General features: G+C 45.6%; 1 protein-coding gene and 1 pseudogene across 3 annotated transcripts in view; one reads left to right on the forward strand and one right to left on the reverse strand.

Moving 5' to 3' along the window:
• Positions 1-13,055, reverse strand: part of LOC116740475 — a 29,948-nt pseudogene extending 16,893 nt beyond the window's left edge.
• Positions 12,966-25,782, forward strand: part of ABCC1 (ATP binding cassette subfamily C member 1) — a 131,394-nt gene continuing 118,577 nt past the window's right edge. For 2 of the 3 annotated variants that reach the window (XR_004345736.1, XM_032604779.1), the window contains exon 1: positions 12,966-13,101. Coding sequence is in view for 2 of the 3 variants with exons in the window: in XM_032604779.1 (XP_032460670.1) it covers positions 13,054-13,101 (48 nt within the window). In the remaining variant the exon portion in view is untranslated. The remainder of the gene's footprint in view (positions 13,102-25,782) is intronic. The other variant, XM_032604780.1, reaches the window with a different exon arrangement.

Below are 25,782 nucleotides of genomic sequence, written 5' to 3' on the forward strand. Positions count from 1 at the left end.
TTCAGTTTTTTTCTTCCTCTTGTTTCATTGAATATTTTTTACTTCTTAGTTTCTTGATTTCCAAGAGCTTGTTGTTGTTGTTATTCCCTGAATATTCCTTTTAAAAGATATCTTGTTCTTGGGGCTTCCCTGGTGGTGCAGTGGTTGAGAGTCCACCTGCCGATGCAGGGGACATGGGGACGCCTGCGCGTCCAGAGCCTGTGCTCCGCAACAGGAGAGGCCAAAACAGTGAGAGGCCCGCGTACCACCAAAAAAAAAAAAAAGATATCTTGTTCTTTACAACTTAAATTTATACAGTGCTGTATATCAATTACATCTTAACACTGGAAAGAAAAATAAATAAATACAGTTTAATTTAAAAAAAAGATAGCCTGTTCGGTTCCAGGAATGCTATATCATCTATTATCTCTCTAAGATGTTTATGGCAGAGTTTTAGAAATTTACTTCATTCCTCTCATTGTCACTGTTTCTCCAAATCCCATTTTCCTGCTTGTTTTGGAGTTGTCTTTCATAATAAAAGCTTTTCTCAGATGACTGGAGTCTTTGGCTGGTAAAATGCGTGTACACATATATTGACAGCATTACCCTTCACAATAGGCAAAAGATGGAAACAGTCCAAACGTTCAACTGATGAATGGCTTTATAAACAGTGTGCGGTATATCCATACAATGAAATATTACTCAGCCATTGAAAGGAATGAAATGCAGGTACTTGCTACAATGTGGATGAACCTCAAAAATATTATGCTAAGTGAAAGAAGCCAGACAAAATGTCACATAATGTATGATTCCGTTTACAAATTCCATTGGACGATTTTCATTATTCATGGTAGATATGTTCTACAGCGTCTCTGGGAACACTTAATTATTGAGTACGGAATCACTTCTTCTAGGGAAATACAGCTCCTGTGAACCTCTGGTCACAACATTTTCGTGAACCAATCAACACATAATCTTGATTTATATGTGCTTCTGTTGAAAGAAATCTTATTTAGGGAATTCCCTGGCAGTCCAAGTTAGGACTCTGTGCTTTCATGGCTGAGAGCTCAGGTTTAATCCCTGGTCGGGGAACTAAGATCCTGCAAGCCGTGTGGCGCAGCCAAAAATAAAAAAAAATTTTTAAATTCTTATTTAATACATATTGTTGGTTCATTAACATTGAACTCACGGCCAACAGCACTAAAACTCATGCATGAACAAAGCTTACCTAACACATGTAGTTTCTTGGAACACTAGCCAGCACTTCAGCACTCTACCTGGGATTATTTTAAACAGCGAAATCACAAACAAAAGGCACGAAAATGCAAAATGTGGCACAAAATATACCATGAACGCTTGTTTAGAGTATGAGAGCTGAAATAAGAAGGGTGTTGCCTCCTTCATCCTCAGCTGGGAACATGCATGTAGAGCAAGTCAAATTTGTTGCTGCTCCACCAATGACCAGGAAAGTCCACAACTATCAATTTTTTTTTAGGATTTATTTTTACGTATTTATTTATTTTGGCTGTGCCAGGTCTTAGCTGTGGCTCATGGGATCTTTGTTGCAGCACGCGGACTTCTTAGTTGCAGCATGCAGACTTCTTAGTTGAGGCATGCAGACTCATTTGCGGCATGCGGAATCTAGTTCTTCAACCAGGGATGGAACCTGGGCCCCCTGCATTGGGAGCACGGAGTCTTACCCACTGGACCACCAGGGAAGTCTCTCGATTTTGAAATTACAAATAAGTTAAAGTTAATGTAGTAAGACAAATTCAGAAATATGGAATCCACATATAGTGAGGATTACCTGCATACAGAATAGGTCAATCCATAGGGACAGAATTCAGATGGATGCTTGCAGAGACGGGGGGAGAGGGGCCTGGGAAGCAACTGCTTATGTGTATGGGTTTCCTTTTGGGATGATGACAACAACTTGAAGCTAAATAGAGTTGGTGGTTACACAACATTGAGAATGTACTAAATACCAGTGAATTGTTCATTTTGAAATGGTGACTTTTATGTTATATAAATTTCATCCCCCAAAAATTGACATATCCCTCTAAGCAGGACTCTGAACCTCTCTTTTCCCTTTGGTGTGGTGATTGTCCACCTTCAGATCATGGCTGCTCCAAGAAACTGAGTGAAGACAACCCACAAGGACATAAAACTTGAGCAAACAATACACTAACATTGTTTTAAACTACTGAGATTTAGGGATTTTTGTTACTGCAGCATAACTGAGGCTGTGTTGATTACTTCAGAGGTCTAAGCCTGACTGTCATCACTGTGGGAGCCAAGTGGGGTTGGGAGCTTGGAAGTCTCACCATTTCTAGATACCCTCTCACTTCATCCTCCTGTTTTCAGTTTCATGACTCACTCCATCCTCTACTCTGCCCTTTCCCAAATCTAGACTCTCTAAAACTTCCTGTCTTATGCTGTGGCTGGGAAAGATAGAGTCACCTGCTCTATAGGGTGGAAGAATCCACCCTCTCCTTATACTGACTTCCACACAGTTCTTCAGCTTTTGGTCCCAACTCACCCCAGCCTCCATATATGATGGGCATTTTCAGTTTCTCAGATTCCTCTGGTTTGTCCATTGGGGATTAGCTTAGTTCTTGGCCTCTGTCTCTGTGTTTGGCTAATTCACTTCCCAACTGTTTTCTATCTTCTGAAATTTTGTCAACATTCTTCATCTAATGTTGTTTCCTCTCCTATTCTCCTTTTCCTCATTAGTTTAACCTTCTTTATTCCTCAGTGGTCATTTCAGGGAGGTTATGGGAGGGAGCAGGGAGAAAATGTGTTTAATTTGTCATGACTTACTGGGGTCATGAGTGTTTTCCTGTTCATCAGCTATAGACTAGCATAACCGTTTCTGGTGGGTGTGTAGCCTCCCATTATAGGGACGTATCCTCCCACAAAGGATATTTGGCGACGTCTGGAGACATTTTTGGTTGTCACAACCGGTTTTGGGATGAGGGGGCTACTGGCATCTAATGCGTAGTGGACAGGGATGCAGTCAAACATCCTATGATGCTCAGGACAGCCCCCACAACAAAGAATTATCTGGACCAAATGTCAATAGGACATTGAGAAACTCAGAAGTTGAGAAGCTCTGTTCTAAAGGGTTCCTATTGTCTTCAGGATAAAATTCAGACTCCACAGCATGGCCTACAACACCCCAGCCTACCTTTCCTGCACTCCCCCTGGCTCACCATGCTCCAGCCACAGCATCTTCTTTCTATTCCTGGAACACACCAAGCTTGTTTCTGCCACAGGACCTTATCACTTGCTGTTTCCTCAGCCTGAATCTCTCTCTCCTGGGTTTTCTGGTTGCTGACATCCTCACTTCAGGTCTCAGTTCAAATGTCACTTCCTTTGTGAGACCCTGACCAACCCAACTTCCCCTCTCCCCCCACCCCCACCCTCATCCTTATCCAAGGAACAGTCTATTATATTTATTGTACTCTTCAAAGTATCAACTCCTGAAACTGGCTGTTTTTCTTCCTTTGTTTATTACTATGGTATCTCATGAGAGCAGGGACCTGTCAGTCTTGATCTTGAGCATTTTGCCTGCACATGGTTTCTGCTCAGGAGATGCACAAAAGGTCTTGTTTAGTGATCTTCAAGTATTTTACTTGTGTTTCTTCTTAAATAATTTCTAAGAACTCTGTACCCCTTGCATATTTTTAACTTGACATCTAAAATTTTTTAAAATACATTTATTTATTTATTTATGGCTGTGTGGGGTCTTCGTTGCTGTGCACGGGCTTTCTCTAGTTGTGGCGAGTGGGGGCTACTCTTCATTGCGGTGCATGGGCTTCTCATTGCGGTGGCTTCTCTTGTGGCGGAGCACGGGCTCTAGGCACACGAGCCTCGGTAGTTGTGGCGCGCAGGCTTAGTTGCTCTGCGGCATGTGCGATATTCCCGGACCAGGGCTTGAACCCGTGTCCCCTGCATTGGCAGGTGGATTTTTAACCACTGCCCAACCAGGGAAGTCCCTAAAATTTGTTTATTGTAAGTTTAAATAGTTGCAGTCTTAATTTCCTAGTTATTATAAATATTGATATTTTAGAATATAATTTTACTTCATACTTTTAAATATACCTATCATCATTTATTTTTAAAAATCCATGAGCATAATCACACACCATCATGGAAATAAATGGAAAATCTTGTAGGAAAAGAAAAAGAACAGGCTTTTAACACCTGGAAGTTTAATTTTACCATTTTTTTTCTACTTGAACTTGTATTTCCATTCTATTTCTCCCACAAACTTCTATTCTAATATTGATATAATATGTGAAAAGTTTTAAAATTAATCACCAGATCATACTTCTCTGCAACAAAATGCTTGTAAGTTATGTTAATATATATGTGTATATATATATTAACGTCCGGTTTCCCTTAGACTCTAATTTTGAAGAGTATCGTGTGTTCATAAGGCTCTAAGTGTTAAATGGATAATTAATAAGAACCTGCTGCATAAAAAAAATAAATAAAATTAAATTTTTAAAAAAGGCTCTAAGTGTTAAAATTTTTCTCTAAATTATCATTACAATTATTATTTGAATATAATTGATCAAAACAACATAAATATACCACATTATGATCAGTAATTGTTATACATTGAAAAGTATGTTTTATTCTAAATGAGTCTTTTAATGAGATGAATGGGCTAGTTATTTTTTGGTGTTTTTTGGGGGGGTTGTCCATCTGTCTGTGGATAAATATTATTTATTGCTGGAATGGGATAGAGTTTAGAAGAAGCTCTATTCCTTTTTTTTTGCTTTTATAAAGTAAATACTGAGAAATGTTTTTCACATAAACAGGAGACTGGAATGGAAATTTTGTCACAGCCAAGTAATTCAATGTCACCCATGTTTTTTAAAAAATATTTATTTATTTATTTGGTTGCACCGGGTCTCAGTTGCGGCAGGTGGGCTCCTTAGTTGTGGCATGTGAACTCTTAGTTGCGGCATGTGGGATCTAGTTCCCTGACCAGTGATCGAACCCGGGCTCCCTGCATTGAGAGCGTGGAGTCTTATCCACTGCACCACCAGGGAAGTCCCCAAGGTCACCCATGTTTGAATGCCTATTTGCCACACATCACATTATGATTCATTACCAGAAATTATTTGTAATAATCTATTATCCAACAAGTCTTGCAGTGCCTCCTTGATGTTGGTTGGAAGCAAATAGGAAATCATCCGAATTGCAAAAGGATGTTACCCAGTCCTTAGGGGCATTGCCTTTCCTAGCCACACACTATTATGTTTATGCTTTTGTTCGGCATCCAGGTTTTCACACCACAGCACATGCCTTAAGTAAGTTTCAAGATGACTGAGAAGCATTTGCCTTACTTTTACAAAGTGGAGGAAGGACAGTTGTGAAGGCGGGAACACCTTGGACGCAGGCCCTTTCTCAGGCATCTTAGTTCTAGGAGAGAGAACACACAGAAGCTGAGATCTAAACAGATTGTCTTTCTCCTCTATTGAGATATAATTTCATAAAGGTATGTTTTATACAGATACAGTTTAATAAAATGCACCCATTTGAAGTATCCACTTTGATGATGGGTTCTGACATGTATACACCTAATTTCCACTGCATTCAAGACATGGAAAATTTCCATCATTCCAGAAAGTTCCCTCATGTTCCCTTGCAGTCAATCCCCCCTCACCCAGTAGCTCCTATTCTGGGAAGAATGTATACTAACCTGAATCCAATCAAGCCTTTAGATCTAACGTTTACAGAAAATACAGGGGACAGAGGAACGCAGTAAACCATGCCAATGAAGAAACAAAAAAGGAGAAATCCAGAATGTGGGGTATTCTACAGTATAATTGTCTTGCTCTCCTCAACAGGACAATGTTTTATATATATATGAGAGTGGGTAGTATTCTAGATTAAAAGACACTTAAGAGACGAAACTACTAAATGTAGTACATGATCCTTAATTGTAGGAAAGTAAAAATTGGATCGGACTGAGAGATCCAAAACTCAGCCAGGCTGGGGTAACAGACATAATAAAGCTGGCTGCAAAGTTAACAGAAAATAGTATTTCTTCCAAGGACACTCATAGATTTAAAGTGCCACAGTACCCCCCCTCTTTGAGTGACCACTACTTTCTTACTCACTGAGAAACTTTGTTCTCTAAAATTATAGAAAATTTGCAGTTTGAAATTCTATGAGTACCAATGACATGCCTTTCTCTCTCCTGGAACTCAGACGCTGAGAAGCTGCCTTGAGTTCCAAGCCAGACACAGAGCTTCGGATAATGGTGTTCTGAATACAGTGGTCCACAATAATTGAACGCTGTAGTTTCGCAAAAACAGGACCCTGGGTCCACTTGGCAGTCCAGGCTGATATTAGCCCTTTTACTCCTCGACCTCTTTGAGCATATCAAACCCTGCTTCCCAGCTGCTAGCCCTGCTTCTGCCCCTCCCTGCCAAGCCCATGGTCTTGTCGACTGACAAAAAATGAACAGCCTAAAAGCTGAGATTATTAAAATTATTAAAAAATTATGTTTTATTTTATGGACTTTCTGAGGACTCAAACCTGGGAGGCAGCCTCTCCAGATAGCTCTGAGGGCCTGCTCCAAAGAGGCAAGGGAGGAGCCAGGATATACAGGAGTTTTTGCAACGAAAGCCAGGTAGTTGGATCATCACCAGGTTACTGTTAATCAAAGAAAGCCAGGCATCTCAAGTCGATGAATTTAGTGCTTCTCTATGCATGGGAAGATGCAAGAATCTGAGCTCACTGAAATCATTCCCTTGATAGGCACCTCAACTATCCAGGGCCAGTATCCTGCTTTTCTCCACCCTGAATCCTCTCAGGGTGCACAGTTGGAGGTGGCTGCAGGGGCTGATGGCTTGATGGCCACAACATCCTTTGTTTACTGATATGGCAGGTGACATTCTTCATCACAGTCTATTTTTCACCCAGCAGCCCAAGTGATGCTGAAAAAATCAAGTCACACCAGCTCCTCTGCTCAATTCCCTCCCGTGACCTCCTGCTTCACTCCAAGGATAACCAAGTCATCGCTGGGGCCTACGAGGCTCTATGTGAACTGGCTGCATCTCCATTCCAACCCCCCTGGGTTCTCTGCTCTTCCCCAAGCTTGGCTGTCTTGCCTCAGCCCAGGCCTTTGATTTAGTACTCCCCAAAAATCCACTCTCCTTTCGTACGTTTACTTAAATGCCACCTCCTTGGCCTGTCTTCCCTGATCACCGAGTCTAGATATCCACCCTCCTGACCCATACTGTACATTTTTCTTCTCAGCATTTAACTATCCTAAGTCAACTATATTAAACTCTGTCCTATTTATCTTGTAAACAGGTAAATCTCTTTCTCTCTCCCACTAGAATCTCAGCTCCACCAGAAGTGTGGGCGGGGGATTTTGGTATGTTTTGCTCCCTGATGTAGGCCAAACTCCTAGACCAGAGGTCAGTACAATTTTTCAGGTAAAGAGCAAGGCGGTCAACATTTTAGGCTTTTTGGTCACGCGGTCTCTGTTGCAACTACCCAGTTCTGAGGTTGTAGCATGAAAACAGCCATGAAAAATACACAAAAGGGGACTTCCCCGGTGGTGCAGCAGTTAAGAATCCACCTGTCAATGCAGGGGACACGGGTTCGAGCCCTGGACTAGGAAGATCCCACATGCCTCGGAGCAACTAAGCCCATGCGCCACAACTACTGAGCCTGAGCTCTAGAGCCCGTGAGCCACAACTAGAGAAAGCCCCCCCACAGGAACAAAGACCCAACGCAGCCAAAAAAAAAAAAAAGAAAGAATTCCATAGAGCATTAAAAAAAAAATACATAAAAGGACATGTGGGACTGTGTTCCAATAAAACTTTATTTATACAAACAGGTGGCTGGTAGTAGTTTGCCATCTCCTGCCCAGAACACAGTTTGGCAATAAATATTTGCTGATTGAATTGTGAAGGAAGATAAGGTCATGCTCTTATTCTAGGAGGAAAAAGAACCAATTAAAAAATTTCAGGGACTTCCCTAGTGGTCCAGTGGCTGAGACTCTGCACTCTCAATGCAGGGGTCGGGGTACGACCCCTGGTCAGGGAACTAGATCCCGCAGGCCACAACTAAATATCCCACATGCCACAACTAAAGATCCCATGTGCTGCAGCTAAGACCCGATGCAGCCAGATAAATAAATAAATAAAAAGAATTTGAGGGTCTGGCAGGAATAATTGGGGAAAGGAAGGGTAAAAGACAATTAAAAAAAAATTCAGATCATGTTAGAGCAGGGGTGAGATGAGGGGATGGTGGCTACTCGAGGTAAATGAAGTAGGGAAGCCTCTCTAAGGAGATGGCATTCGAGCTTAGGCTGGGCGAGCAGGGAGCCCAGGCTACTTGAAGCTTCAGAGGCTGAGGGTTCCAGGCAGAGGGATTGGCAGGGGGCAAGATTTGGAGGTGGGATGGGCTTGGGGTGTTCAAGAAACAGAAAGCTCTCAGTGTGGCTGCAGCAGCACAGCGACTGAAGACAAAGCGGTTCAAGATGACATTGGGGATGGGCAAGAACCATATCATAGAGGCCTAGTAGGATTTTTTTTTTTAAACCACTCTTTTTTGCTTTCTTTTTTCATGTATATTTTTTATTGTGATAAAATGTACACAACATAAAATTTACCACCTTGACCATTTTTAAGTGTATAGTTCTGTGACATTAATTATACTCATACTGTTGTCCAACTGTCCCCACCATCTGCCTCCAAAACTTTTTCTTCTTCTCAGATGGAAACTCTATACCCATTAAACACTAAGTCCCCATCTCCCACCTCACCCCTGGCAACAACCATTCTACTGTCTCTATGAACTTGACTACTCTGGGAACTTCATATAAGTGGATGCATACAATATTTCTCCTTTTATGACTGTCTTATTTCACTTGGCATAATGTCTTCAAAGTTCACCCTTGTAGCATGTGTCAAATTTTCTTTCCCTTTTAAGGCTGAATAATATTCCATTACATGTATAGATGACGTTTTGTTTATCTGTTCATCTATTGATGGACACCTGGGCTGCTTTCACTTCCTCGCTATTGTGAACAATGCTGTTATGAACATGGGATGGGTGTGGAAATGTCTTTTCAAGTTCCTGCTTTTACTTCTTTTGGGGGTCTACCCAGAAATGGAATTGCTGGATCACATCCAGTAGGATTTTGTACTAAGCACGATAGGAGGCCAGGGGGGCTTTATGCAGGGGTGTTGCTTCCTTGCTTTAATAGGACTCCTCTGGTTGCTGTGTTGAGCTCTGATTGCAGTGGGGAGGGACAGGGATGGGGAGACCAGGCAGGAGGCTGTTACAGCAGTCCAGGTGAGAGACAGCAGTAGCTGGAAGATTCCAGTATGGCTGGGGAGGCCTATATGAAGCAAGTAAATGAGATGATTACAAATAGTGAAAAGTCCTGTGAAATAAATGAACAGGAACATGGTACTCTGATTTCAGGGAAAAACAAAAAGGATCTCTCTGGCATTCTTGATATATGATTCACTCAACTCATGGTCTACCAGGGCTGCTGATGCTTGAAATCCAGATCCCGCATTTTTACCATCAATTTATTTTGTTTGCTTTCATTGAGTGGGTTTGGCCCAGGGCCCAGAGCTGCTGGGTCTGAGGGTGTTCATTACTGTACTTGAGTCACAGGTGGGAAGGAAGGGGCTTGGAAAGAAGGGGAGGGGAAGACTTGTGAGTCTGTGGCTGAAAAAGAAGTGCGGAGAGGGTTTGGTGGTTAAAGCAGGGCTGAGTCTCCTCTCTGCCACGCAGCTGGGGGATCATGGGCAAATTATCTCATCCCTCTAACCATCAGTTTCTGCTCCTGGAAAACCGTATCCTCATTCATTTGGTCTGTCGTTTGCTTGCTTCTCACGAAGGCAGAGATCTTTGTTTTGTTTACCGAAGTGTCTACAGCACCTACATGGTAGGCCCCAATACATATTTTTATTTTAGTTATTTTCTATTTCAAATTTTCGTGTAAGTTATAACTTTTTTTTTTTTTTTGGCTGCACCGTGTGGCATGTGGGATCTTAGTTCCCCGACCAGGGATCGAACCTGTGCCCCCTGCAGTGGCAGCACAGAGTCCTAATCATTGGACCACCAGGGAATTCCGTAAGGTATAACTTTTACAAAGCAAAGCATAGCAAACTTAAGTGTCCAGCTCAACAAATTTTAAGATGTGTGTGTGTGTGTGTAAACCATCTAATGACCACCAGATCAAGTTATAGAACATTTCCAGCTCTCCAGCAGGCTCTCTTGTACCTCGTCCTAATCACACTCCCTAAAGGTAACCACTGTTCTGACATCAATCAACATTTATTAGTTTTTGCCCGTGCTTGAACTTCATCTAAATGGGATCATGAAAAATGTACTCTTTCATGTTTGGCTTCTTTTGCTCCTTGTTATGTGTCGTGAGATTTGTCCATAATGTTACATGCGTTAGTAGTTTGATCCTTTTTATGTTTTTGCTGTATCACATCACAATTTATTCATCCTTTTGACTATTGATGGACAGTCAGGTTGTCTCTAGTTTTGGGCTATTTGAATAAAGCTGTTCTGGACATTTTTGGTAGATGGTCTTTTGGTCTTTTGATGACAGATTTTGGTCTTTTGATGGACAAAAGCACTCCTTTCTCTGGGAAAGGAGTGGAATTGCTATGTCACCGTGTAGTTGTATGTTTAGCTTTAGCAAAAATTGCCAAACAGTTTTCCAAAGTGGTTGAACCAATTTTCACTTCCACTAACAGAGGGTGAGTTTCGGTTGTTCCGCGTCTTTGCCAAGACTTTTGGCGTTTTCATTTCAGTCATTCTGGTGGGTGTGTAATGGTATTTCACTGGGTTTTACTTGCATTTCCCTGATGACTAATGATGTTGAGCACCTTTTCATAAAAATAAATATTTGTTGAAAGAATGGATGAATAAAGAATTTGAATAAAAATGGAAAGAAATCTGACCTTCTTGTACCCTGCTTAAAATCCACAAATGGCTCCCCATCACTCGTGGGGCCAGGCTGAAAACCCTCCTCCAGCCAACAAGATCTTGCATGCTCTGGCCCCTCCTGATCCCTCCTGCCCCAGATGAGTCCCTTCTGCTTCTGTCTCTGATTCCTACCACCCAGACTCTCTTCAGGTTCCTCCAGGGACTTGCTCTGTCCTGCTTCATGGTTTTCCATAAGCTGTTTTCTTCATCCCAGAACACAGCCCAGGCCTCATGAAACCAGACTCATCCCTTGTATCCCAGTTCAAAAGACCCTTCCTCCAGGAAGCCTTCACTGACTTCCACTGCCAGTAGGCCAGGACCCTTTAAAACCCTCTTACTCCCACTTTTTCTTCCTAGCTTTTATCACAGCTATAAATATACTTTGTGTGATTAGTTGATTAACCTGTTCCCCTCCCATTAATAAAAAACACTTTAAACACCCCTCCCCTGCAAGAAACCCCAACACTTTAAGCACCATAAGAGCAGCAACTTTGTCCTGTTTCCAGCAAGACCTGGCGTATAGTAAATGCTCAGTAAGTATTTGTTAAATGTATAAATGTCAAAGCAACAGCTCAAAGAGCATTATAACCTGAAATTAATTATCCCATAAAAACTCACTCACCCTGAGGGGAATCTGGGCCAAAAAAAAAATCACAGAAAACAATGCTATCTCCCTCCCTCCCTCACTAGGTCCATGGCAGGGCAGTGGCAGGGGGAGGGGAGGCAGTCTCAAGTTCAATCACTGTTCCTCTTTTATTTGGTGCAGCCAGTGTGTGTGTGTGTGTGTGTGTGTGTGTGTGTGTGTGTGTGTGTGTGTGTGTGTGTGTGATGGAAACCATACATCAGGCAGGGGATTAAGGAGGAAAGCTTTGACTCCCAGGCCCCAGGCCCAGCTTCTGTCACTGGCTGCCTGTGTATTAAAAAGAGACAGTATGGCAAGATGGTTAGCATTATAGCTTCCTCCCTTCCCGATCAGTCAGCTTGGATTCAAAGTTTGGTTCAGCCACTTACGGTCTACATAATCCCTGACAAAGTACTCTGCCTCAGTGGGCCTCAGTCTCCTCAACTGTAAGATGGGGATAATAATAGTACTTACCTCTTGGGGTTCTTGTGAGCATTACACGTGTTAATTCATGTTCATTGCTAACAACTCAGCCTTGGGAAGCCTCATGACTGTGAATGCTTGTTAATTATTACTGTAACTCTAGTCCTCAGTTTCTTTACCTCAAAGGTAAAGATCAGTAACCTGGTTTTTTCCTAAGTGCTGCAGAAAAGGTGGAGAAAATGTCAAAGCTGCTTGCATACAGCTGTTTGGGTTGGAGATTGGAGCCTTCAGGCTATGAGTGCTTTGGAGTCAGACTGGTCATGGGTTCCAATCCCACTTTTGCCACTTGCCAGCGGTGTGACCTTGGGCAAGTCGCTTCACCTCTCTGAGCCTCAGTTTCTCCACCTGTAAAGCATAGATTAAATAGAGTATCCACCTCCTACTGTTTCTGCGTCAGCTCTGGAGTCAGCAGGCTGGGTAAGCCCAGTGACCCTGGAGAAGTCACTCAAACCTCTCTGCCTCTTGTTTTCTTCCTTCATGAAAAGGGAGTCATAACAGTGAGGGTGCAGTGAGGACGCAGCTACGCTGTCTGGCACTCTCTTGGCTCAAAGATGGATAAGTACACTCTATTTCCCCCGGTTGTTTCTATTACTATTGCTATCGTCGTCGTTGTTGTTACAGCAGGATTTGAAAACCGGTCGCGGGGTCTGGACGCAAAGGTCGCGGCCGCATCTGCAGAGGACTTCCCCGGGCCCCCTATGAGGGGGTAAGATCGGGCGCCCGAGGGTCCGGGGCCAACCGGCCGGCCCGGAGACGGTGCAACCTCCCGCCGCGGCCCAAGCGGGCCGGACGAGGTGAGCGGGGCGGGGCCGTGCGGGGCGGGGCCGCCGCATCCCCGTGACGCGCCGGCCAACCAGGCGGCGTTGCGGCCCCGGCTCCCTCCGCCGCTGCCTCCCGCCCTCGCCGCCGCCGCCGCCGCCGCCGCCAGCAGCCGGGCTAGTCCGTCCGCCGCTGCCCGCCGTGCCCGAGCCGGCCGCATGGCGCTCCGCGGCTTCTGCAGCGTCGATGGCTCAGACCCCTTCTGGGTAAGTGCTCGGCGGCCGCCCGGGCCGCGTGGGGCCGGCGGCAGGGAGCGGGAGGGAGGGAGGGAGGCCGGCGGGCGGGGAGGCAGGCGGTTAGGGCGAAGCGCCGGGAAGGGCGGGCCGGGCCCGCAGCCCCGGGGACCCCTGCCGCCCCGAGCGCCGGGCTCCCCACCCAGCAGCTGGCCTGGGGGCTCCGCTCCCCAACCCGCCCGCGGCCGGCCCCTTCGGGAGTGCTGCTGATGGGGGAAAACTTGGGTGACTCGGCTCCGGGGAAGCAGGGCGTTGGGGAGGGGTTGCCTGTGCCCGGCTCTGGGGCTTTTGGGGGAAGCTGAGGGGCCAGAGCCTGGGGGAGGGGGCTGAAAAGAGGGGCCCTATCCTCTCTGGGGTTCCTTTTTCGATTAAAAATAACCTGCCGGGGAAGGAGGCGCCAGAGGTGGGGGATGTCTCGCTGCTTAAGTTCCCCCATCTCCTTTGTGGGGTGGAGCCCCCTTTTCGCAAACACCCCGTTACCAAAGGGCTGAGCTGGGGAAGGGCTCAGGCTATGGAAAGGGGCTTCCAGCGACTGGGTTGAGGTTTTCCCCTCCCCACTTGTTTTGCATCCGTATTAGTCTCCTGTGGTTACAATTTTTTTTTGTCATCTTTTACTTTCCTTTTGCTTATACTTTGAGGGGAGTTTGGGGGAACAGGGGGAGAATTAGGGAAGTTTGAGGAACAGCCAGGAAAGAAGGTAGGGCTACTCACCCCTGCTCTGACTTGCCTGACCCTGGGGTCAGGTTTGGGGTGCAGCTGAGGATGCCCAGTATCCTGGTACCAGTGGGCATGCCATTCCACCCCCTGAAACGTGAGGCTCGTCTCTGTGGGGACCCCCACCTCCAGGTTTCTTCTGAATGTCCATTGCTGAGCCTGCTGAGTCTTGGAGTCCATTCTCTGTAGTTTAATCCCCAGTGTCTTGGGCTTTAGTTTCCCAGTAATGCTATTTGCCTCTTTGTTACAGGAAGCACTCTTGTGTCCCACCATCTTGATTATTGGTAAACACGGAATGCAGTTCTGGACAGGATAGTTTTCCCACTTTTGTTTAGGAATCAGGAGAGGGAAACACCCTTGGTTCGTTGGAGCCAGTGATTAGCATCCAAAAATACCTTCTTGTTCTGTTTTGTGGTCCTCTCCTTGCAGGCTGCATTTGGAGTGTTGAAAAGTCATCCTTGAGGGCCCCGTGGGAAAGGCTTTATTTTTGGGAGGTATCACTTGGTAGAATAACAAAACACTTCTGGGTATGTCTCACATTTTCAGGCCAGTGGGACCAGAGATTTACTCTGGGGCTGGAAATAGTCCAGAGCTTTGCACTCAAGGTCCAGGACTAATTGGAGAGCAGACTTATTTGCAAAGTAGTGTTGTACTTAGCAGAGAGAGGAGAATCTGAGGAGTCCTTGCTCCCCGTACCTGGTGTAACAACAGCAAGATGATTTCTGTAAGAATCAGATGGGGATCTGGTCTAGTGTTGGCTGTGAATACTGGAATATTTCCTTGTTTATTTTCTTCTCATAAATTACAGAGGGGAAAAAATAGGCGGCTGTAAATTAGATTCTGCACCAGGGTGTATTTTATTGATGGCAACTGGCAGTTGACGTCTAGTCAGGTTTTCCAAAGTCGACTGGGTTTGGGGGTGTCCTCCGTTTATTTAGCTAAAGAAGCTCATCCGGGGAAACAGTTGTGTTTTTTCTCCTGCAAGGACTTTTGCTACAGAAGTTGCCAGGTGGTTGGCTTTCCCTTCTACCAGGCCCTGCATCTTTCCCCAGTCTTTGGCCTTGCAGACTTTCCTCTGCGCTCCCTCCCTCTGGATTTCTGGACTTGCTGGATGTCCCAATTTCTGGAGGTGCCCTGGAACCAGAGTTTGAGAGTAGGCAGCTGGGGCATGAGCACTTCCAGGTAGCAGGAGAAACCAAATGTAATTGAAAGCAGGTGACTTCTGTGTTTTCCAGGGCACACACTCAAGGCCAGGAGAGACTCTGTGACCTTGGGCAAGCCAGTGTGCCTCTCTGTGCCTCAGTTTCCTCATCTGTAAAGTGGGGGTGGGGGCCCCCAAAGTCTCAACCTCCTGCGGTTGTTTTGAAAAGTAAATGAGTCCATCTGTGCAAGTGGCTCAGCCTGTGCCCTGCACAGAGTTAAGCAGAGGTTATTCTTCTTTCCAAAGATGAAGTTGTGCGTTTCGAGTTGCTTGTCCTTCCTTTGGACCCACTTTTTCTTCACCTGGGGCATGGGATTGGGCCACCCACCCAGTCATGCCTGCCTCCTCCCTTGACCAAGGTCATGTGTTTAGAAATCAAGGTGACTAGCCCACCTGAGACTCTAGTCAGAGCTTTGTTCCTGGGCCAGTGCCGGCCTCTGAGCCCCAGGAAATGGCCAGAAAAACCAGCACGTGGAAATAGCCCGTGGTGAGTGTTTGGCTGACTTCCCACCTTCACCCAGGCAAATGCTCTGGGATGGAAAAAGAGGAACTTGGTTATCTAAATGGAAAATAGGGGCTGAGTTCCCCAGCGATGGGTTTGCCTTTGTTTTTTTTTTTGAGGGTGGTTGTAGGGGGGGGCGGGTAGGAAGGACTGTTTTGTGGCTGATGTTTAAATGATGGTTGGGAAAATGGGCACGGGCCTCCCCTTGCGAGTTCATTTTTTTAAAAAATTCATTTATTAATGTGTTGCATGTCCAGTGTAGAAAAATCAGAAAATGTCGAAAAGTAAGCGACAAGTCAGTAAGCAGTGGAGTATGGCGGCTCTGAGCAGTGCTCACATCCCTGGGGTTCAAATCCTGGCTCTGCAGCTTGGGCGAGTTACTTCCCCCTTCATGCCTCAGTTTCCCCATGTGTATAATGAGGACGGTAACACGGTACCAAGAGAATCCTTGGCAGGTGCTTAGAATGTTGCTGCTTGGTATACAGTTAGCACTTAGTACATGTGAGCGGTGCAGCAACTGGAATTTTCTAGTTAATTTTTGCTGCTGTACCTGCTGCTGCTGGGGATGAACAGAAGTGGCGGATCTGTGTCACGGTTCATGGAGTCCTGCTAATATTTGGTCCTGGTGCTGATACTTGCCACGGAGCTGCCCTGAACCATCTTCCACCTGAGTAACCCCCTGAATATTCAATTTAGCTTCTAAAGGGTGGGAGAAAAGGAGTATTTTAGAAACCATTTGAAATTCTTCTTGGGGTAAGGTCTGACCTTGGGGTCAGGCTAATTCCTGGCGTAATTAGCTCCCTTAGGCTTTACAACAATGTAGAATGAGCGGATTTATTTTTCCCCCATTCTTCAAATTTTCTATGGGTTTTTAGACGCATCACTGTGCCTTCCTCCACCTTCCTCTCTGCCCCTCCTTCCAGTCTCCTCTCTCCCTTGCGGATTAGAGCCAAAGGGCCCCTGGAACCGATGGGGTCTTCCCCTCCGTCCACCCCACTTCACGCATGTTGAATCTGAGGCCCAGAATGGCAGCGTGACAAGGCGGATGGCTTTGGGAGGAGAAAAGCCATTCGAGAGGCTAGGGCAGGGCAAGGGCTAGTTCAGGGTTCCTGGGTTCCCCTTCAGCCTTGCAGAACGAAGCCCCAGCGACCCAACAACAAGGAGCAGTGATCTTCTTCCAGCTGGACCGGCTCTGTTTGTGATAGTCTTGGAGGAGCCTCATGTTTGGAACGCAGTGGTGGATGGAAAAATCTCTTTCCATTCGTGTTCTCAACTTTTTGGAACTAACGTCTCCAGCTGGGTGTCTCATGGGTGGCTCCAGTTTACCGCATCCCACATGGAACTTGGAGGCCCCTCACCCCAGCCCTCCCCATCTCAGTTGATGGCAGCCCTGTCCCCAGAGGCTCAGGCCCAAACCCTGCGTCATCCCTGACTCCGCACCTTTGCCTCCCGTTGCACAGCTGATCTGTCAGCAAATCCTGTTGCCCGTTCCTTCAGAATGCCTGCTTCTCACTGCCTCTCCAGCTGCTGCTCCGGCCAGAGCCACCATGGGCTCAATCCTGCATTTGGATGTACCCGCCTCAGTGCGTTCCCTGCTGCCCTCCTTGGCCCCTACAGTCTGGTCTCAACCCCGCAGCCAGAGGGCTCCTGTTAAAGACAGAGGTCAGATCCTCTCCCCCTTGTGCCCAAGACCCTGCAGCGATGCCCCACTTCCCTCAGGGAAAAAGCCAGAGGGCTTAGAGAGGCTTACAGGCCTGACAGCATCTGGTCCCCTCACCTCTCTGACCACATCACCTGGTACTTTCTGTCTCCCTCACACTGCCTCAGGGCCTTTGCAGTTGCTGTTTCCCCTGCCCAGAATGCTCCTGCACCTTCAAATCCTTGTTCAGATGTCACCCCAGACAGCCTTTCCCTGACTCCCTGCCGCTTCCTTGTATTCCCAGTCCTCTGGCTCCTCCCAACCCCCCCACCCAACCCAGTACGTACTGCCATCTACACCAAATCTTTTTTTTTTTTTTTTTTTTTTTTTTTTCAGTACGTGGGTCTCTCACTGTTGTGGCCTCTCCCGTTGCGGAGCACAGGCTCCGGACGCGCAGGCTCAGCGGCCATGGCTCATGGGCCCAGCCGCTCCGCGGCATGTGGGATCCTGCCGGACCGGGGCACGAACCCGTGTCCCCTGCATCGGCAGGCGGAATCTCAACCACTGTGCCACCAGGGAAGCCCTACACCAAATCTTTTACTTATTTATTTTGTTTACTCCCTGTAAACTCTGACCAAAAGGTCAACTTCACAGGGGCAGGGGTTTTGCCTGTGCTGTGTAATCCCAGCACCTGGAACAGTGCCTGGAACATAGTAGGTGCTCAGTAAATATTTACTGAAGGAATGAATGACATGAAGCTTTGGAGTGGCTTGTGAGCTGGGTTGGAACCTCTTTCCAGAGCCCTCTAAGGATGAAATAGTCCCTTACCTGTTTGGAATGGATTCTCAGGTAGAACAAGCCTTCCAGCTTCCACATCCAACTGCTTATATTTTGTATTGCAAAGGTCAGAACTGAGTCTTGTCCGTCCCTTTTTCCAGGACTCAGAGACTGGCATACTGTAGGCGCCATTAGCATTTGAATTTCAGTGTCTGAGGTATGTGTTCCTTGCGGGGAGTTAGATCTGGCCCACTGGTGTGCTGCTTTGACTTTATTTTAATGTTGAATTACTGTGATTGCTAATATTTACAGATGGGGAGAATTCACAGAAAAATCTGCATTTCTGACTTTTGAAAAATCATTGCATGAGGGCCCGTGTTTGTACATGGTGGTGGTCAGCTGGGGCTGCCCCCTGCAGAACAGGCCTGCTGGCCCCAGATTGCCACAGTCCCTGCTCCTCCTTATTGCGCTTTAATTCGTAGGCCCGGTGTCTGTTGCCTTTTTTCTTCGTGCTTTCTTACCTGGTCTCCTTCCCTCACTGATGGACCCCACCTGGCACCCATAGGCGTTTGAGTCGGCATCTCCTGCTTTGAAGCCCGGCCTTTTGGTGAGGTGACTGGGGCCGCTCTGGCTCACTGGTTTGGTGCTGCTCTAGCTTGGTCATGTTGGCAGGAGGGAGATGGATAAGCAAATTATCAATGCCCGGGGAATTTGAAGCAAGCGTCTAGTTTGTGATGTTGGCTCCAGATTTTCATGGTGGGATAAGGTCTAGATTTCATCAGCTCTTAATGGTCAGTAAAACTCTAGCCCATAAAAACTTACCTGAACGTTTTGCCAAAAGAAATAAAGGGCTAATGAAATGGATTGAGATAATGACAAGGACTTGAACATCCTGAGGTGAGTGTTTCCCCCAACCTGGCATGGTAACTGAGACAGCGTCTCTTCCGGTGGAGCTGTGGAACTCCTGCTTCCCTCTTGAAGGCTGAGCAGTGAGGAAGCTGGCGTGGGGGAGGGGTGGTAGGTGTGGAGCAGTTTCTCATCCTGGGCACGCTTGACCTTTTGGGCCAGATAACTCCGTTGTGGGTCTGCCCTGTGCGCTCTGGGCTGTTTGGCAGCATCCCTGGCCTCTACCCACTAAATGCCAGTAGCACCTCCCCGCTGTTGTGACAACAAAAATGTCTTCAGACGTTGTCAGACGTCCCCTGGGTGGCAAAGTCCCACAGCCGTTGGTGGGGAGGAATCTGGAAGAGAAATCTGGGGCAAGACTTTTGCCTCACCCCTCCTGCATTTCCTTAAGTTTTTTTTTTTTTTTTTTTTTTTGCGGTACGCGGGCCTCTCATGTGGGATCTTCCCGGACCAGGGCACGAACCCATGTCCCCTGCCTCGGCAGGCGGACTCTCAACCACTGCGCCACCAGGGAAGCCATTCTTAAGTTTTTAGGCTGTTGAACGTCTCCCGTAATTGGCTTATTGGGGTTGCCGTGGAGAAGCTTAATGAGATGTTAAGGAGGTTAAACTCCAATTAGCTAGAGAAGCGATTGCAGCCGTTTCTATGCCGTTTGCCACTTTCCACCCAGGGCTTTTCTCCCCGAATCCATTTGGGTTGGGAGTGGGGTTTCTGACGGCTCAGTCCCAGGGTGAAGTCCTGGTCCTTAGAGGTCAGCTTTGAAGCGCTGCTCCTTCATCTTAAACTGCCCCAGGATAGGTGGACAATCACGAAGTCGAGACTCTACTTAAGTTTCCCCTTGGTTTAATTGTGGGGTTTCATCTCCTGGAGGAGGTTGCCAAGTTCTGAAAAATGGGTTCTAGGTGACCCGGGGAGGGCGGCATCCGGTACTCTCGGGGAATAATTCAGGTTTTTTGAGGCTTTTTCCTTTCCTCTCAGTGAGTTGTCTCTCTGAGAACCTCCGTTTACCTTTTATTGGCCTCTTGGGTAACTACGGATACTTGCTTGGGAATACCTTCCTCTCTGGAGAGCAGTTATCAGTGCCTGCGTTTCCCCGGCACGGACAGCTTGAGAGTGGTTTTTACAACACTGGATTCGTTCTCCTGTTCTTCTTGCAACCTTTTCTCACTCGTTCATTTATTCAGTCTTTTATTATTAATTGAGCACCTACAGGGTGCTGACACTGTTCTAGACGCTGGGAATACAGCCACGAACAAGGCAGACGAGGTCCACGTTCTCATGGAGCTTACGCTGGGGATGACCAAAATGATTTTGGGTGGCGGCAAGTGCCGCAAAGATGTGAACTGGGAAGAACTGGGGTGCAAGCTATGATAGGGGCATGTCCATGGAAGGCTTTTTGGAGGAGGTGACATTTGACCTTTGACCTGAATGGCAAAGCTGGCTGTGCAAGGGCTGGGGGAAGGGAGCCTCAGACAGAGGGAACAGCAGATGCAAAGACCCTGAGGTGCAGAGCCTGTCTCATGAAAATCTTGCCTGGAGCATTCTGCAAAAATCCATAAAGCACTAATAAAATGGCTTGTGGTAATAATAAGGGTTTGGAAATTCCAAGGAAGAAGCTCACTGCAGCTTAGCGAGGAGATGGAGCGTTACTTGCTCCCCGATAGTCATGGGCTTTTGATCCATTTAGGTTTGAGCGAGTCTCAGGTTTATATTTTTCAATGAGTTTCATCTGTTTCAGAACCTTAGCTGCACCGTTCAGGGTCAGATCAAGTTCGAATTCCCCACTTGATTCCTCCCCTCCAAAGCCTTTTCAGGACCCATTAAGATGATGAGGTGCTTTTCTTGCACGATTAAGATGACTTTCTATAGATTGCTAGAAAACTCTTCTTTTAAAACTAGATGTTGGAGTGAAGTAAGAAAGAGAAAAACAAATACCGTATGCTAACACATATATATATGGAATCTAAAAAAAAAAAAAAGGTTCTGAAGAACCTAGGGGCAGGACAGGAATAAAGATGCAGACGTAGAAAATGGACTTGAGGATATGGGGAGGGGGAAGGGTAAGCTGGGACGAAGTGAGAGAATGGCATAGACATATATACACTACCAAATGTAAAACAGATAGCTAGTGGGAAGCAGCCCCATAGCACAGGGAGACCAGCTGGGTGCTTTGTGACCACTTAGAGGGGTGGGATAGGGAGGTTGGGAGGGAGACGCAAGAGAGAACAGACGTGGGGAATATATGTATACATATAGCTGATTCACTTTGTTATAAAGCAGAAACTAACACACCATTGTAAAGCAATTATACTGCAATAAAGATGTTAAAAACAAAACAAAACAAAACTAGATGTTGAATTGGCCTGGAAGATCTTGCACGGTAACTTTTTTGATTGTGCTTTTACTTTCAAAAAATTATCATTTTAAAAAAGTTATAACTTTTTAAAAAAGTTATAAAAGTCCCAGAATAAAACTATATTCTAGAAGAATATAAAGGGAAAGTAAAAGTTTCAGTACTTCCTCTCCCTGTGCTCTGTTTGCAGAAGTCGCCATTCATGGTAATTTCTTGGGTGTCCTTCTAGAAAATTTCAAGCATATGCAAATATGTATGAAGGGTGAGGGGGTGGGGAGAGATTGAAAATGAGTATCTTTTTTTACTCCCCAAATAGTTTCATATTCTAAATAATGTTCTGTATCTGGCTCCTTTCACTAAGAAACCAGTGTTGATTTTCTTTACATGTTAAGTCCATGCAAATTGAAAGAAAAAGGGAATAATACTTTGCAGGCCACACTTTCTTCTGTTAAGGACTGTGCTGTGTATTCACCCAGTCCTCCCTCGCTTGCTGTCAGGGTCCTTGGTTCCGGTTTTCAGTGTGATGAACGGTGCTGCCACGAGCACTCATCTTGGTACTGTATGCAAATAGATGTAAATGACAAAGCAGAGTAAATCCCTACCCCCACCCCCCCAGAAATTGCTGGGTTGGGGGATATGTGCATTTTGAAATCTGACAGTTCTAATTGTCAGGTGGAGCTGTAGTTTATACTCCCACTAATGGACTCACCAACATTTATTAAGCACCTGCTGTTTGTGGAATTTGAGAGCATTGATCAGGCTGGGAATTGACCAGGCTCATGTTGCTTCCCTGTGTATGAGAGGGTTTTGCCCAGCGGAGTTAAACCTTACGTTCCAGCGGATTTGGTCCAGAGAATGATTGGTTTTGTTCTAATTTTAAAAAGATATGTTTAAATTTTAAACATTCTTTGACGTCTTTGTTGTTTAAAAAGTGTTTTTACATCAACAATTTAACAGGTAAAAGTTTTACTCATAATCTAATGCTAATACATGCTAATACAACGAATACATGTGAATACAACTAATGCATGCTAATACAACTAATACATGCTAATACAAGCTAATACAACTCGGATTTAATTTTTACATGTAAACTTTCTAGTTTCACTGTAGAGTTCTTTTGTTCCTAAAGTGATACTCCTTGTGAGAAAACAACATAGAGATATTTAAATAAAGCGTTAACTCTCTCTCTAATCAATAACCAAGATATACTTCCTGTCCTTTCTCTGTAATCATGGAAATGTTTATAAACATAAATAATATGCTTAAAAATAAAATGGGTTATGTTATAATCATCACTTTATTTTTGCTTAACATATGATACATGGCAATACATAGAATCTCACTAGTAATTCCTTAGTGAATTGTATAATATAGATTTGCTATAATTAACTCAGCCATTTCCCAGCTAATAACATCGCTTGTGTTATTCCCCATTTTTTGTTTCTGTAAACAATGCTCCAGTGACCATTCTTGTACATGGGTTAAAATTATGTAAATTTTAGTTTTTAATGGGTATTGGCTGGTTATTTTCCAGAAAAGTTGTAGCAAGTCCATTCCTAGTGACAGGGACTGAGAATTCTCATTTCTCTGCATCCTTCCTGGCACTGGACATGGCCGAATTCTGTTAATTTGATGGACAAAAAAGATATCTTTTTTCACCCACGTTTCCCTTAGAAGTTAGAAGCTGAGCATCCTACAACATATTCCCTGGTAATTTGCGTGTTCTTTTCTGTGCATGTCTTTCTTTCAGTGTCCTTTTTGTGCATCTTTACTCTGGTTTGCTTTTCCCTGTTAATTTGCGGGGCCTCTCAGTGTATTGGGAATCTTGCCCCTTTGTCATGTGTGTCGCACATATTTTTCCATTGGCCATTGTTTGTTGGTGTGTTGACATCCGATTCTTTTCCAGATTTTTATGTGGTTTTGCACGTTGAGCTTGTAAAGTGTGTACTATTTTCTATCCCACATTTTCATTTATTCTTGTAAGAATTTTCCCATGTTCCTGCACAACTTTTGTAATTATACCTTTAAATGTCCAAGCAGTAGTTCCTAGTATTGGTAGACTGTAATTTATATAATTATTGCCTGTGGTTTGACATTTAGGTTGCTGTTTCCCCCCCCCCCCTTTTTTTTCTTTCACAGAGAACATTGTAATGAATATCATATGGGTAGTGCCTGTTGACTTACTTTCTTGGAACATACTCTTAGGAGTGGAGTGAATATCTCAAATCATCGAAAAGGTTTTGTCCTATCTACAGCCTGGCTTGTGTTTAAAAAAAGTGGTGGCTCAATTCTAGCAGGGTCTCTCTAAGGGTGCCCATCATTATTGTTGTTGTTTTTATGATTGTTAATAGCAGATGACAGGTGCATATTAATGGCAGTGCCTTCTGCAGTCCCTCTAATCAGCTTTATAAGGCTGGAGACCAGTGGCCCAGGGGAAAGCTGGAGCTTTAGGGTGCTGGGGAAGGTGACCTGGTAGTTATAATTTAGATTACCCAGGAGCCCTATGATAAGGCTTCTTCCTCAAAAACAGTTTCACTCACTCAGGGTCGCGGAGCAAAGGACACGTGGTAGTTTAGGCTCTGAGGACTGCAGTTGTAGTGTAATGGGGCTCTCCCTTCTTTTACTTTGTCCACTGAGATCCTTGTGGTCTAGGTGGACCACTTCACACTTGGTGCTGGGGTCAGGGCTGGCCCACTTCCAGCTCATTTGCATATTTGGTGGGGAGGGGTTGGAGAAATGGCCCACCCCCTCAGTCAGACCCTCTTTATTCCCAAATAGGATATTAGTCGGCGGTGGTGGTGGGGGGGCAAGCATTGGCAGCTGAAGGCATGGGGATACTTGGGCGAGGAGAAGGTGTAGCTCCAAAGAAAGCCAGGGACATATATGGCTGGGGTCACGAGGCCAGCTTCAGGGGCCTGGGGGGCGAAAATTCGGTCCTGCCAGTTCCCGGTGTGCGACCTTAGGGCCAGCCACTTCACCTCTGGGAGCCTCAGTGTCCTCATCTGTAACGTGGGGATCATGATCATGCCGTGTATCTCACAGAGTTGGAAAGAAAAGAGGCAAGATATAGAGGATGCTTAGCTTAAGCGTGGCCGGCACTCGCTGTGGTGCTGCAGGAGGCTGGACAGCACGGGACCGTGATGGACAGTTGGGTGCAGTGGAGTGGGGATTTCTGGTGTGGCAATTCTCTTCTGGTTTATCACCTCCTTGTAACCGCTGGGCCCAGGCAGGCCTTGACAAAATCAGGATGGAGCCCAGTGCAATTTCAGGGATTCAGACTACCGGTCCCCAGCATCTGAGGATTTGGGCTAATTCGCCCAGTTGTTATGGGGTGTCTGTAGGGTGCCCGGGTCTGGATGAGGCATGCCAGGGTGTAGGGTGTCAGCTCTGAAATTGGGCTGATGGGTGGGGAAATTCATTCTGCAGATTTTCTTTGTAGTTGAGGATTAAGAAGACTTGCTTAAGTACCTAAATCCATGGTACAGGAGTGAAGGTGGGCTGTGACAGCTGAGACTGCTGACAGATGCATACTTGGGAAGTTCCAGGTTTTCAGTTACTGTAAAGATGGTCACGATTGAGTTACTTAAAGGGACTTCTTTTCTCTTATGCTCTTCTTTGTCTGACATTATAAGAGGTCCAGTATAAAATGAAACAGTACAGGAACCAGTATAGTAGAATGTGAAAATCCTCCATAATGATGCTCTTCTAGAGATAACCTCTTATTGGCATTTTAATTTTCAGTCTCTTTTCTCCGCACATCCCAAATATAAGATATTTTTTTTTTGAAGCAGGAACGGGATTTTCTGAAAACATTCTTTGTGTTTCAGTAACTGTGCGTCTTGGATTCGACCCATTTTTAACTAACATATTTACTCGAAGGTGAAATGTCAACATGAGCCTAATGAAGTAATTTGCTAATAATTGTTTCCTCTCCAGGCGGTTGGATAGCCTTGTTTTTTAACTTCTATGTAAGGGAGATCTGGGAAAGATGTGAAGCAAGGTTGGGTGGGTGTCAAAGGGGCATGTTTTCCACACTCTTAGATGCCCCTTGCAGGAGACAGAGCCTCCGAGGGTCAGTGCGCCAAGACCGTGAGCTGTGCACAGAAGGCAGAGCTCTCACCCCTTGGTCCCGTAGCCTGGGCCCATTCAGTCGACATTCTCTGGGTGCTCTTGATTATCCTTGCACTGAACTTGATGCCGGGAGTCAAAGGATGTGCAGAGCAGAGCTTCCCTGCCACCTTTGAGTGCCAGTCTTGTCTGGGGATTGAACAAATGAGTGGAAGATCATAGCTGTGCAGTGCTACGAAAGGGAGCTCTGTGATGTAGTAGGGGGGTTTGATCTGATCCAACGAAGGAAAGGAGAGGACTTCCTGAGGCCTATATTATATTATAGGTTTGGCTGTATGTGGGCATAGACCCTAAACACAGTGGCTTAAGATAGAAGCTAAATTCTCTCTGGTGTAAAAATCCCAGTTTGGTGTGGCAGCTCTGTCCCTGAGGGTGTCAGGGGCCCAGGCCCCTCCTGTCTTGTTGCTTTGCTGTCCCAGGTGCCGCCCACA

This window comes from Phocoena sinus, chromosome 15, assembly GCF_008692025.1.
Source record: "Phocoena sinus isolate mPhoSin1 chromosome 15, mPhoSin1.pri, whole genome shotgun sequence".
Taxonomy (NCBI): Eukaryota; Metazoa; Chordata; class Mammalia; order Artiodactyla; family Phocoenidae; genus Phocoena; species Phocoena sinus.